The following is a 13,406-nucleotide window of genomic DNA, read 5'->3' as shown; positions in this document are numbered from 1 at the left end:
GTGCTTTAACTTTCTTTTACTGCATTCAGAGTTCCCATTCAACCCACTGCGCGCCCAGGCGCTGCAGCCAAGTCGCTGTCCTCTGATCTCCACTCCGGGCAGCCTGGGTGCTCTCCAGAAAGTAAAGGAACTCAGGAACCGCCTTAATTCAACTGTCCCCCCCCCTGTTCAGCTGTTAAGTGCAGAGGGATAACTCCATTCCCAATGTCGTTCAGGAGTTAATACAGCTTGAGGCAACTGTCTTCTGGATGTAGGCAAGAACCATTTTGTTAACCATTAAAAAAAACAAAACAATAATAACAGTACGCTACAGCTGTAATATACACCCTGTATTCACTAGCAGCATTGTATTGTGCGAGTTACCCATCAGTGTAAATGGTGGGATGGAAAGGGAGGGATTTTGCTATAAACAACAATCTTAATAACATTCGTCACTGCTGTGAAGGCTTTTCATTGTGTAAAACTGCTGTGTGTGTGTGTGTGTGTGTGTGTGTGTGTCTATGTCTATATATTCCTCTGGTGTGTTTTTTGTTTCCCTGCCCCACCCCTTCTGAAAATAATATGGTAGTTAGTTAAAAGAAACAATAAAAAAGTCACAATTTTGCAAGCACAAAGCACCACGCCTCTGACAGAGTATTGGCCAGTCAATAGACCTCATTTGCTGATTTCACTTTTCACTACCACAGCAGCACACACACGTACTGGTTCCACCCCCACTGTTTCCATCACAAAATAAACAGGCACACAACATGTGTCTATTGCGAGAGTCACAGCACACTGAATTAGTCAACATCATTTTGTGATTTATGAATACTTAAGTATTCAGAAGCCACGATGTCGTGTTAATGCTAGTTTAACTGTGCCTTCTCAAATGAGCACTGAAAATGTGGTCCTTTACCTCCAAAATTAAAAAAAAAAAAAAATATAAAAAAAAAAAATATATATATATATATGAGACAATATCACGGTTAAAGGTTAAGGTAATTTCAGGATACCTTTCTGTAAGAAATGTTATTGATCAAAAACCCTACCCATTGTTTTGTTTTTGTTTGTTTTTTGTTTTGTTGTTGCTTTAAATACTAGCTGCATTTCGCACTGAAGTGTAAACTGATTCAACCCTGAACAATTTCTTACTATTATTTTTGTGCCTTTTAGATCCAGATACTGTATTCAATCTACAATGGCTAACACACAAAAATCAGCTTGGGAAAAAAAAAAAAAAGTTAACCACTGCAGTACACTTAAAAAAAAAAAATCTCTCATAACATTTGGTTCAGATTGCTTTGTTGATTTTAACAAATCCATACAAACGTACCATACCAAAACACATGGACTTGTGTCAGTTGCATATTTAATACTTGTTAAGTTGAAACGCATCATTTTTATTGCAGTCTCAATTCAAGAAATGTAGCAGTTTGGAAACAAAGTCTGTTTGAAGTTACAGTAATGTAACCCAACTCGCTGTGCTTTAGACCAGTTCAATATTAAATACGTCTGCAAGGGAAGCTCCGAGAAGCAATAACTGTGATGATTTTTTTTTTTTTTTTTTTTTTTTTTTAAATCTGCTAAATCCAGTTATTACATTTCGTATTGGCGCATTCTTAGAAGAATCCTGTTTGTATATGTCAATAAATTCAATTAAATTTATGACTTTACCAAAAAGAAACCACATGTGGATTTGGCATACTGAATGTGGTTCACATATCAGTGATGTACCACATGTAGGTACCAGGACTGGGAAAGAATTTCCACGTACATCCAATTTCACTCATATCACTCGCAGGGAAATGTACAAAACGATACTGTGTAATTTTTTTTATCCCCCGTACGTTCCCACCTCTACAGTAGCATGACTAAATTGCATTCAATATATTATTTCATTTCAACTTGCATTTTTTAGATTTGTTTTTGTTTTCTTCCCTCGAAGACACATGCAAAACAGTTATTCGTTTGAGCACATAACACACAAATGTATATTTTAGGATTTAAAAAAAAAGGCTTCTATATTTCTAGTTCTTCTTCCTCGCATTGTTGTCGTTCTTTATAACCCTACACATACTCCAGGCTCAGACACATGCCAGTTCTGCATTGCTTTTGTATTCTATATTTAAAAGGTGTGATGTCATTAAAGCAGTTCATTGTTTTTTCAAGCAAAGGCTGCAGCCAGGAATGTTTACACATTTACTGATAATATTTAATTATTTTTTGTCTACTCACAGGCAGCTAATAAATGAAGCTCTATTCCTCATGAAAATGATCACTTCTCAGTCTCTGTTTTGGCCCGGCATGCACGCTGCACACATTAATGTGTAAATGTATCACCACAAACTGAAGCCACCTGCCTGCTCCAATGACATCATTCAGCACAAGCAAAGAATTAAAACAAGGAATAAAAGAGCAGCAGAGTGCAGACTCCAGTGCACATGCAGAGGTCTGGCCCAGGGTTGCAGATTACTGCGCATAAGAGACAAGGCAAGGACGTTTAATATTTCATATTAGTTTATACTTTTTTTTTTTTACAATATGTAACAAAATAGGCTCAGAGGTTAATTGTCTCTCCCTTGCTGGCTTGTAAAATCAATAGGAATGGAGAGAATTCAAGGGGTGCTTTTTTGGATACACCAAGTTTGTCATTTTTTTTATATATGTATTTATATTTTTATTTTCAGTAGTTTGGCAGAAGACGGCGCATCCAAAAGAAAGTGCAAAAACATCATTGCCTTGTTGGCAGTGAGGAGTGTGTGCAAACACGTTGGGCCTCATACAGCAGATCGGGCTGAAAGGTTTTTTTTTTTTTTAAAACTTAAATTAATTATATTAAAAACTTAAATTAATTATATTAAAAAATATACAAAAAAGTTGATCAACCAGCAAGCCTTGAAACATTGATATTAATAAACAAGGATTTTTAAAATAGATATTTGACTGTATGAATCTATTTTGGTGTGAGAGAAAAAGAGTGCACTGTACTGTATTTACCAGGTTGTCAATACTACTGTATTCAAGTTGCTGTACTTAACTATATAGGTACCTGTGTATGGTGTAAACAAAGGGACAGGCGAATAAGCGGCACCCGATCAGTCATGCTGAAGTACTGAGTTATCATACATCACGCAAAGGGCCAAAGTGCTGCTGAAACCTGTAGCACCACCTTCCTACATCAAGATGGGGCAATCCTATTCTCCTTTGTGTACCATGAAGCCCGATTCAACTTAGACATGGATGAGTGAGGGGGGGGGGGGGGGGGGGGGTGTCATGGATGTGAGTAAAGTTGGGGTTGGGTTCGAGGTTCGGGGTTGATCGGCGAACGCAACAATCATATAAATAGCAAGAAGTGTATTTTGGGGGTTGTGGTTTAGGAGTGGGGTGGATTGGGGGAGACAAAAAAAAGGGTATTTATTCTTCACGCAGCTGCAGGCGGTAGCGGTGGTAGCGAAGCTGGAAAAACATTCTCTCCACGAAGGAGTGGCTCATCCCCGGCAGCGTGTATTCTTCTGTGACACCCATGTGCTTGAAGCCCAGGGACTCATACAGCTTGTGGGCGGCCAGCTTAACCGCAGTAGTGCCCAGAACGATGGCCGAGTAGTTGTTGAGCATGGCAAACTCCAGCACTTTGCGGCCCAGGGTCTTGGCGATGCCTTTGCCACGGTAGCGCAAGTCCACCGACATGCGCCGCAGCTCCACCGTGTTGTCCTCCTCGTTGCCCTGCGCTGCCACGATGCCAACAACCTTGCCCTGCAGGACTGCCACCCAGAAGCAGGAGCCTGAAAAAGAGAACTGTCACTTAGTAACAGCCTGTGGAAGGCCCTCTGGGTAAAACAGCTGGAGCGAAAGTGCAGCAAAACTGGTACCAACAGACAAGAGCAGTGTAATGCAACTGCAGCACTTTAATGAGCAGCTACACCTCTACTTACTAAATTCAATGACAAAGTTTTGACTACCAACTACCAACTACCAACACTCTACTGTAGAACAAAGTATCTCACAATTACAAATACACTCAAACCTGTACTGGTGACCTTCATATAGTGACCACTCTGTTGAATCCCCATCTACAAACATTGCCAATGTTAAATCAATTGTAAATAAACACTGACCAAAACTGGAGATTACAGCAGTTGTGTGGTTGTAAATAAACAGGATTGACTGTTTATTAACTCATTATTCAAAGATGATGAAGCATGCCAGAGAAAGAGTTATTTTACAGATTATTGACATCATAATTTCAGTCCTATAATATTTGTTTTTTCAAACAACTTACTTACCAGTGAATTGAGAATATGCTTCTCCGTATGAGTGAGTGGTTCCAGTATCAGCTTTAGTTTTAAATAAACTAATTGCATTCATCACTTCAACTTCTGAATGTAATCATATGGCACAGAATGACACTACTGGTGTAATTGCTTTATCCTCTACTTCACAGATAGCAGAATGAACAAAGGGCTCATTTGAAAAAAAAAAAAAAAAAGCACCTGCTACAGGGCTCTGTACTTGAAAGCATAAATGTTGCGGCACATTCATAAGTCAAATCAGAAACTACAACGAGGAGACCCAGATAAAGATAATGCACGTAACCCAAAGCTCTTTAATGAGAACAACATGGAGGACCACGTGGGTTTTAATTTAAGTCAGCCTTTTCAATAATATAGTATTGATGTTCTGCCCTGAATCAGCACTTTTCAATCCTGTTAAAAGAAAGCAACCCTTTTGCGCCGACAGCTCTGAGCAGATGGACTATAAAAAAGCAACGTGTAAAAGATGGTGGTACAAAGGTTGTAGTCAACTTGATTTTGTTACCAATAGAACAGGAGAGGAAAACATTCTGTATTCTTTATCAAATGACCTAAAATAGGTGGCGACTACTCTGTAGCTACAGTAATGTACTGGTTATGTCAGAACAAACATTCACCACGCAGCAATAAAACTGGCTGATTATTCTGATTATTTTTTTATTAAAAAGATAAGCGGGTAACCATACTTTGGAGCACCTTTGGAAAATAAAACAATGTCATAGTTGCATTTATTTAATTATTACCCAAACCTTGTATTTAATTCAAATCTCATTTGAAACAACAGATGTTTATAAGGAGAAAGAGAAAAATGACTGAAATATATGTTGCTACAACAGGATTGCTTTAATAAGGGTAAATAAGCTATTACTATTATAAGGGTTACTATTATGATCCTGCACATCTGTCTTTTGTAACTAATGCTATCACATTGCCTTTACCATATTTAATGTGATTAATGTTACTATATCCATCTAAAATCTTTATCCATTTTAAAATTACTTTTGTTCAAGTAAGATTTTTTGTCAAGTGTTCTTTCTACTCTGCCATTATCTTAATTTCTGTACTGCAGTGTGTGTGTGTCTGGTCTCTCCTCTCCTCTCCTCCGTCTTTCCCTGGAGAGCATGCTGTGTGAATAAATCTCAGACTGATGTTACTTTAACATCACCTCTTCCTCCAGCCCTGCCGTCGACCTCATGCTGTGGGAGGCGCTTGGAAGATATTTCTAATTCTTCACTCCCCATGCTAAACCCCTTCCCTGGGACAGAGAGCGCATGTGCTCACTAAGAGACGTGCATTATAAAATTAACACGGCTACAGTGATATTAATGGCTGTCAGGGGTCCATTAGCCTTAGAAATGGAAAACGTTTTTGAATTAAGCTATTCAGATACTGGTACTTTTAAATTAAACAATACATGAACTTCACTATCTATTTAGCAGCTGTTAGTTGAATTGTGTGTTAAAGTTGTGTTTTTAAATTTTCCAGCTTTGTCAATCAAATAGGACTAGGAGATACTGTATTACTATTAACAAAAATCTGAAGATGTGCACGTGGAGAGCACGTGAACACACTACTAAGGAAGGGATATGGGGAGATGTTGCCTTATTCAGCAGGGGGTGGTTTAACATTGTTGAATTTAGGTCAATTAATCCAGGTAATTCATTCTGGAAAATTATACTGTTGCACTGAACAGATCCTTTCTAAACTGTCATTTGAAAATTAAAGATATGATTTGTTCAAATGAGTTTAAAAAAGTAGAGAGAAAAAAAACATCTTACATTGACATGTACCATGGTCCAATTACTGTTTATGTTTTAACCAGGCCGACAGAACCAGCACTTACTATAAACATAGTTTAAAAATAAACCCTTCTCAGTTTTAGTACTTAGTTTTAGAACTCCTAATATACTCTATTTTATTTTTTATTTTTTTAATAAAAGTAAAACCAAAACAACTTATGGTCCTGTATGCCGAGGACAGGCAACATACACCTGGTCTACCAGGTTTGCTTCTCAGTCTAACATTTAAATAGGATTCTCAATGGAAAATACAGATGTTCATTTTTTTCCCCTTCCTCTCAGTTTCAGTCGGGCGAGACAGAAAAAAATGGATCTAAATTGACTTGGCCCCTCTGAGTCACTCTGCAGGAAAGAATACCTGAGCCCAAGGACACACTGTTCTGTCTTAAACTGAAACTGCGTCACTGGGCAATGCAATGAACAGCACTGTACCCGAGTCCTGATATACAAAGTCAGCTTTCTGCACAAACAACTAGACAGCAAGGCAAAGTGTTTGAACAACCTAAAAGAAAGTGTTGCTATAAATATAGAAAATGATGACATTATGGGTATCTATGCAGGTCTGACAGAATCTGCAAACCCTCACAGTTAAAATCGAACAGAGCTGCTCAATTTATTGGCATACATTTCACATGAGTCTCAGCTCAACTCCTGGCATCTCGCTTATTTTTAGGTCAATCACACTGTTCCTATTCAAATATGTGTTTTTTATTTCACTGCTAGTCAGACCTATCATGAATCATTGCATCAACTTAACAAGAACTAAAAGAACACTTGGCAACTCTTTCAAGCAATCTAATTCAACAAAAAGGTGAAAGAAACATGCTCACATCCTAAATGCGCGTACCAGACTAAAACTAACAAGGAATGCAATGAAACATGCTCTGCTCTGACAGTAAAGATGGTGTTTTAAATGAAATATAACCCAGCTATCGCGACATATGATATAATATGATATTAAATGGTCATGCACAGAAATTGACTAAAATAAGAGCCCTACCTATTTTTAAAGCATGAAAGGAAACGCAAGGAAAGATTCTTAGTGGTACGATTAAGGCAGACATGCAGGTTTAAGTTACATACCCTGGTCAGTAAAGATCACTAGGTAGAGCGCTCTTTTATCGACTGTTTTCTGTACAAAGCCATATTAGCTTGCTTAGCTGTTTCTGTTATTCTTGGTCCAGCACTATGAATTCCTAATAATTACATTACAATTCCGTGATTTAACCCTTTAAGGTACAAGGGGACATGTGTCCACACAAATAAAAATGAAGCTAACTTATTTTTGCAATGAGGTGCGAGGAACAGGTTTAAAAAGTACTGACAGCTTGGATATGATCTTCAGTCACTCAAATACATATGAAGAAACCGTCTGAACAACCGCAAAATATCTTCTGTACCTTATGTGTTTAAAAAAAACTGTGTTCAACTACAGAATTGTATTGTTTTCTGCGGATATATATTTGATTTTTTTTTATATAATACTGTACACTTACGTCTAAGTGAACTGGGGGGGGGATACTGAAAACGTAATAGACTATACATTTAGCTGTAATAAAATATATTGTTTTGACCTTCCATGTTACTTAATTTAGACCATCCGAACCAAAAAGAAGTGCATTAGCCTGGTTTAAATAATGAATGTTGCTCTCTTCACGTAACCAAGGCACCCTTACCTGCAGGTTTCATGTAATACTGCTCAATATCAGCCATGTCCGTGTGTAGTGCGCAGTCGAGAAAGCTGAGGATAACCTTCCTACTGAAGTAGTACCTCGCGCCCATTAGAAGGACGGGCACGCAGCAGGTCAGCGCCACGGATTTGGTCAGAACAAAGCACATTACTATGGAGATAAGGGAGAAAAATAAACGATACCTGTCAGAAAAGAGAATCAAGTGTTGATTTCGGAGAAGAAACCCCATCGAGCATAAGTATACTAACAAACAGCATATTGAACGAGAAAATAAAAACACAAAACAAACATACCATATACTATATATTTGAATACATCTTCAATATATATATAAAAACACAATACACATACCATATACTATATATTTGAATACAATATCATATCTATATTATATCTAATATATATATATTATATATAGATATATATATATATTATATATTTTATTTAAAAACACTAATATGGATAAAATACAGCGTCGATTGTACTTATACAGTGCATTATATTCTAATATCAAGCTCAAAAACCTTTAAAAAAAACAATGAGCTAACAAATTGTCACGAAGAGCATAATCTCTGCTGTATTACTGTATCAGATTTTTTTTTAATACACAAATCTCTCTCCAGGGGGCGCCATTGTAAAATGCTAAATAGCTGCGCAACATAGCACTTTTTGCTTCTCTGCAACCGACCGCACTAGAATATCGATTTGAGCCGACTGCACCTTGCTGCTGAATGATAGTACAGTACTGAATCTTTTTTTCTTTCAGTTGTATCTTGTATTCATACTTTGGTGCAAATATTGGCAAACTATGTCTTTTGGTTTTGAATTATCCTTTTAAAGCAGTTATACAAATGCTTTTATTTTTGTACTGTGCACTTATTACAAATTTGTTTAGGCTTTGAGTAAGCAATGCTTAATTACTGTATTTGGTGTTCTGGTAAAATCACATTCACAACTAACTGTACCTAGTTAATAAATGACTGTGCTATATGGTGTATTTTGAAAGTGTGTTTAATGGAACAGTGCCGGGTGAAATGCACATGCGTGGATCATACTGACTTGCAGCAAAAAGAATGGTGCGCGCGCCGAAACAGCTAGACTTGAGCGCGCACTCACTGGGTTCATTCATGCGTCCACCCGGCATAGTACGCACTGTATGCAATCGCTGTTAGTAGGGTGTTCATCATACGATACCATCTTTTCATATTGCTAACAGCAGTGTCCTGTCTGTCTACTTAAATTCACCTTTGGATGGTTCTGTTCTTTACACAAAAACAAAGTGTATTTATCTTGATAAATAGCGTATTTGTGAATAAAACAGATACGACGCAATAAACCCATGTAGCCAGTAAGCCTGGCATTTGCGGGCGGTGTACAGGCAAGACCATTTATACTTTCAATTACAGAAAATCACGGGTCTACAAATGATGTCTATGCGGACGACCCACATTATAGAATCCTTATAGAGATCTGTTATGAGGTACAATGACAGCTCATGTCTAAAACCAATCACATTAATTTGAAATGACATTTCGTAAACAGAACGGTCTAACACCCTGTTCAATGAACATTACAGTCTGAAATGGTATTCCAGCAAGGACCACCTCGGTTCAGACCTTGTAAGAGAGGTGGCCACTAGTCTTACTGGTTCAAGAGCCGTCTGGTTGAGCAGCACTACATTTGACGCCCCTTTACTGTGCATTCTAATGAGAAGACTGTCTGCACTCTGATTAATGGATATCTGCTGTTGACCCATACTGGTAAAATAGTTATATATGTGTTCCAATCCCCAGATATATTATTGGGTAAGGGTTCCAGTTTAATTTGTCATATACTGTATTATTGGTGTTAATACACAAACGTCACTTAAATGCATATATTATCAATATTTACAGTTATATACTGCTCGTGATACAATGCTGGAGGTGCTGTGCACACACGGTCACTTACTTGTTATACATGTATATAGAATTTGCATTTTGGTTTGTTGTTTTAACCCCCGAAATGCCGTATTGGGTATTCTCTCCATTATCCCATCGTAAAAGATGCGGCGGACATCCTCGTGGTCAGTGAGCTCAAACTCGCGGATAAAAACGGTGTCTTTGTTCAGGTTTTCCTCGAGACTGTTCGGAGATGATGACGATGAAGTCCACATTTGAGAAGCAGACACAATAATGGAATCTTTTTTTGTCCCCGGTATGGAATGTTCATCTGCAACAATTTTAGTCTCGCAAACCATTTTTGGAGACAAACAATGCATGCAACTGGCCTCAGAAATACTTAAATGAGAAAAAAAAGAATGTATATGTATGTATGTATGGTTTGTACTAATAAAAGAAAAGCAAACAATGCTGCAACCCTGGGCTTTTCACACGAGCAAGAGAATGCGCTGCATTTTAAAGCACTATTTATAATGTGGCATAGCTGGTGAATTCAGATTCTGGGGCACCAGGGGTTCCTAACACTCTCGAGATTGGCTACACCGTTCCACCACGTGACACCAGTAGGAGGAGAATGGGAAATCGACAAAGAAACTCCCAGATTCTAATGTTTTCTTCCTTAAAATTGGATTGTTTTCTATTTCTGATTACTACGGCGATTGCTGTTTCTTTATATCTGTTAAACACTGTCTTCGGTTTCTGCTGAAGTCCACACAACATCACCCATGAAGTTTGCTTGCTTGTGACATCAAACCCCCGTGTTTCAAATAAATAACTGCAGTCTATTGTGTTTTCGATACTCAGCGCCGGCAATGAGGGGGGCAGCGCCTTGAGACGTTGACATTGTAGCTAGGATATATTGCTTATCATTGCATCCTTTTCAGTTGCTGACAATGACAAAAAATAAATTAAAATGTGGTATCTAACGTTTATCGTTATTTATACTAATAACGTTATTGTTTTTATTATGTTCATAATAATAATAAGAATAATCAATACCTATATCGCGAAGTCTGGCAATAACATATAATATATTATTTTTTTAAAATAAACGGTTTTATTAATTATTACAGTATAAAGTCTTTCGAACCGCTTGGGAACTGCCTTTAACGTTTATCCGTTATGAGGACACCTGTGCCGAAAATTACTTCGGTTATGTGAGTTTTTTTTTTTTTTTATTTTATTATATATATATATATATATATATATATATATATATATATATATATATTTGTGGTGCGCGTGGTGTTGGACAAAGGCTTCATAATGGAAATTACTTGAATGGGCTGCGATTAATACTAATACTATATACTGTGTATGCTTATCGTACTGATTCAGTCACCTTCAAAGTGAAGAACTGGTTGCGTAATTTCCAACCACTGCAGTCTCATTCTGCAGGGGCACGCACGCACATTTAATCTCCTTTCATTGAAATATCGGCTATGCACAATTTAAAAAAAAAAAAAAAAAAAAACATACTTATAATAAATATGTTTTTGTTTGTTTGGTTTTTACATGTAGCTCTGTTTTTTTTTCTAATAATATAATACAAATTATTTGATAATTAACAAGAGACAAGCCTGCAGAAAGTAAGATAAAATATTCAACATGGATATTGCATATTTGATTTAATCTTCTTCTTACAATATTATTTCTTACAGTATAATACACTGCATTTAATTCACTGTACAGAACAGTGCTTTGAGGTTTTGAAAAAGTGGCTTTTATGGTGTTAAACTTCTTGAGCGACAATAAAACGTGAAACATATTTATTGTGTGTTTGTTTGTTTTTTCAGTGGTGCACAGCCGATATTACAATGAAACGTGCGTGCTTTATTTAAAAATAAATAAATAAATAAATAAACTCTAGTGCCCAATGCTAGGAATGCTAAAACAGCAGCATCATGGGAGTGCCGTCTGATGGATGGCAGTTCACGACTGAAGGGTCCTTTGCCTTTTCACAGCAGCAGAACCTGCCGCATCAGAGTCAGGCAGGCAGCGCTTTCCTTGAGTTTGCGCGAGCGAAGTCGGGCACACGCAGTTCAACTTTAAAAGCGACGCCGACTAGTGGGACTTTTGCAGACTGATGTGCGAAATTTTAAAATTCTGTTATTTCACGGTTCAGTGTGGGGGGGTCGGGGGGGGAAGGGGGGCACTGCCGTTCCAAAATACAAGAAGTCTTTTCCCAGACTCGGACATTCCCAGGGAAATTCATCCAAATATTATAATTAACATTTTGACATTCTCTTTATTTATAGGTTATTAGGCAATAGTATTATTTTTTATGACATAAATTAATTACCCAGTGAGTAATTGGGTTTTTTTTTGTTTGTTATTTTTTTAATGTTACGTTAGGGTTTTTTCCTTCTGTCAATGGCTGCCAGTGATTGCTTTCCTTTGACAACAGCTGCAATATGAATGCGATAAAGTGTTAGGGTACTATTTAGCATTAAAACGAATCTTTACAGTAATGCATATGTAACGGGGTGTCACTTCCTTTAGGCACTTTTTATTAACATTTTAAATGATAGTAATCACCTTTGCTTTGATGTTACTTTGTTTTGATTTTATCACCTTGTTTTAAAGCAAGTTTATTTTGTATTGCACATTGCTTTTGTAGTTTAAGAATAGATCTCACTGGCACGTTGATGCTCTCCTGTTCTCAGCCCCCATAGGCGTCAACTGGATCATTTGGAGAAGCTAAGCACCTGGTTTAAAAGTTCCTGATTTCATCCATTCGGGAGACTGGATTTTGTCGTTGATGTGAACCCGGGTTTGTCTGGAGTGGAGGCTGGACACACAGCCAGCAGGAGAGAGAAGGAATTATTATTGTTTCTGTTCGGCGTGGGCTGGGAGAAGAATGAAAGAAACAGTCGCAGGCATTTACAGCGAGGCTCCTGCTGTGCTTCCCGTGTGTGTGTATTTAACTTTTAGATTTAGCATTTTTAAAAGGCATTAGGGATTTTTGAGGAGTGGTTGAGACGCGTTTATTTATTTATTTATTTATTTATTTAAAGTACTGGTTTTATTGTTGTTTTTAGTAAGCCCCGTCTCTGCAATCGTACTGAGCAGCAATGCAATTTATTTTCAGTTATAATTATTATTATTATTATATATATTTTTTTTATTATTGACTAGTGCAAGCCCCATGCCGTGACTGTGTATTCTAGACTTGTGCTCTTTATTAAATATATTTAACCACCTGTACTTAATAAAACGATGTTGGTTGCTTTGCATGTTGTTGTGGTCTTAGTTAATTTCCTTCTGGTATTCTGCCTGACTGATCCCACCCCGATAGAAAAGAACGAGTGCCCCTCCCGGATGCTACACATGTATTGTAATAAGAAAAGGAAACGACTGATTGTTAAGCCAGAGCAGAATGAGAAACTGGGGCACTATTTGTGCTACAGTATACTTTTATTTTATTTAACTGCAAATTCAGTGGGTATTTCAAGTTTTCTCAGTATTGTTGTACTTCTTATATCACGCGTAAAAACAACTCAGTAAACACAACTAACATGGCAGCCTGTTTAGCATGACACCATATAGAGAGAACAGCGATACATGGGCAATAGACGTTTTGTGCTGATGGACAGCTCCTTGTGGTGATAGTGCCTTAACAGTACAATGTTACAATGTTTTTTCTAACCAATCTAAAGCTGAATTCATACAAATCCTTATTCA

General features: G+C 37.3%; 1 protein-coding gene across 2 annotated transcripts; it reads right to left on the bottom strand.

The window, feature by feature from the left end:
• Window positions 1-942: 942 nt before the first annotated feature.
• Window positions 943-10,174, bottom strand: LOC121325436 (N-acetylaspartate synthetase-like). Of its 2 annotated transcripts, XM_041267907.1 has the most exons (3): window positions 9,733-10,174; window positions 7,768-7,932; window positions 943-3,764 (listed from the first exon to the last, which is right to left on the bottom strand). In XM_041267907.1, the coding sequence occupies exons 1-3, from the start codon at window positions 10,040-10,042 to the stop codon at window positions 3,397-3,399; spliced, it is 843 nt and encodes a 280-aa protein (XP_041123841.1). In that variant the 5' UTR covers window positions 10,043-10,174; the 3' UTR covers window positions 943-3,396. The 2 variants fall into 2 exon arrangements, with proteins under 2 accessions (XP_041123841.1, XP_041123851.1); XM_041267917.1 differs by lacking the exon at window positions 7,768-7,932.
• Between the last annotated feature and the right edge of the window lie 3,232 nt (window positions 10,175-13,406).

The sequence above is a fragment of the Polyodon spathula genome, chromosome 1 (assembly GCF_017654505.1).
Source record: "Polyodon spathula isolate WHYD16114869_AA chromosome 1, ASM1765450v1, whole genome shotgun sequence".
Lineage (NCBI taxonomy): Eukaryota > Metazoa > Chordata > Actinopteri > Acipenseriformes > Polyodontidae > Polyodon > Polyodon spathula.
The sequence above is the reverse complement of the archived record's forward strand: the minus strand, read 5'-3'. Positions and strand labels throughout refer to the sequence as shown.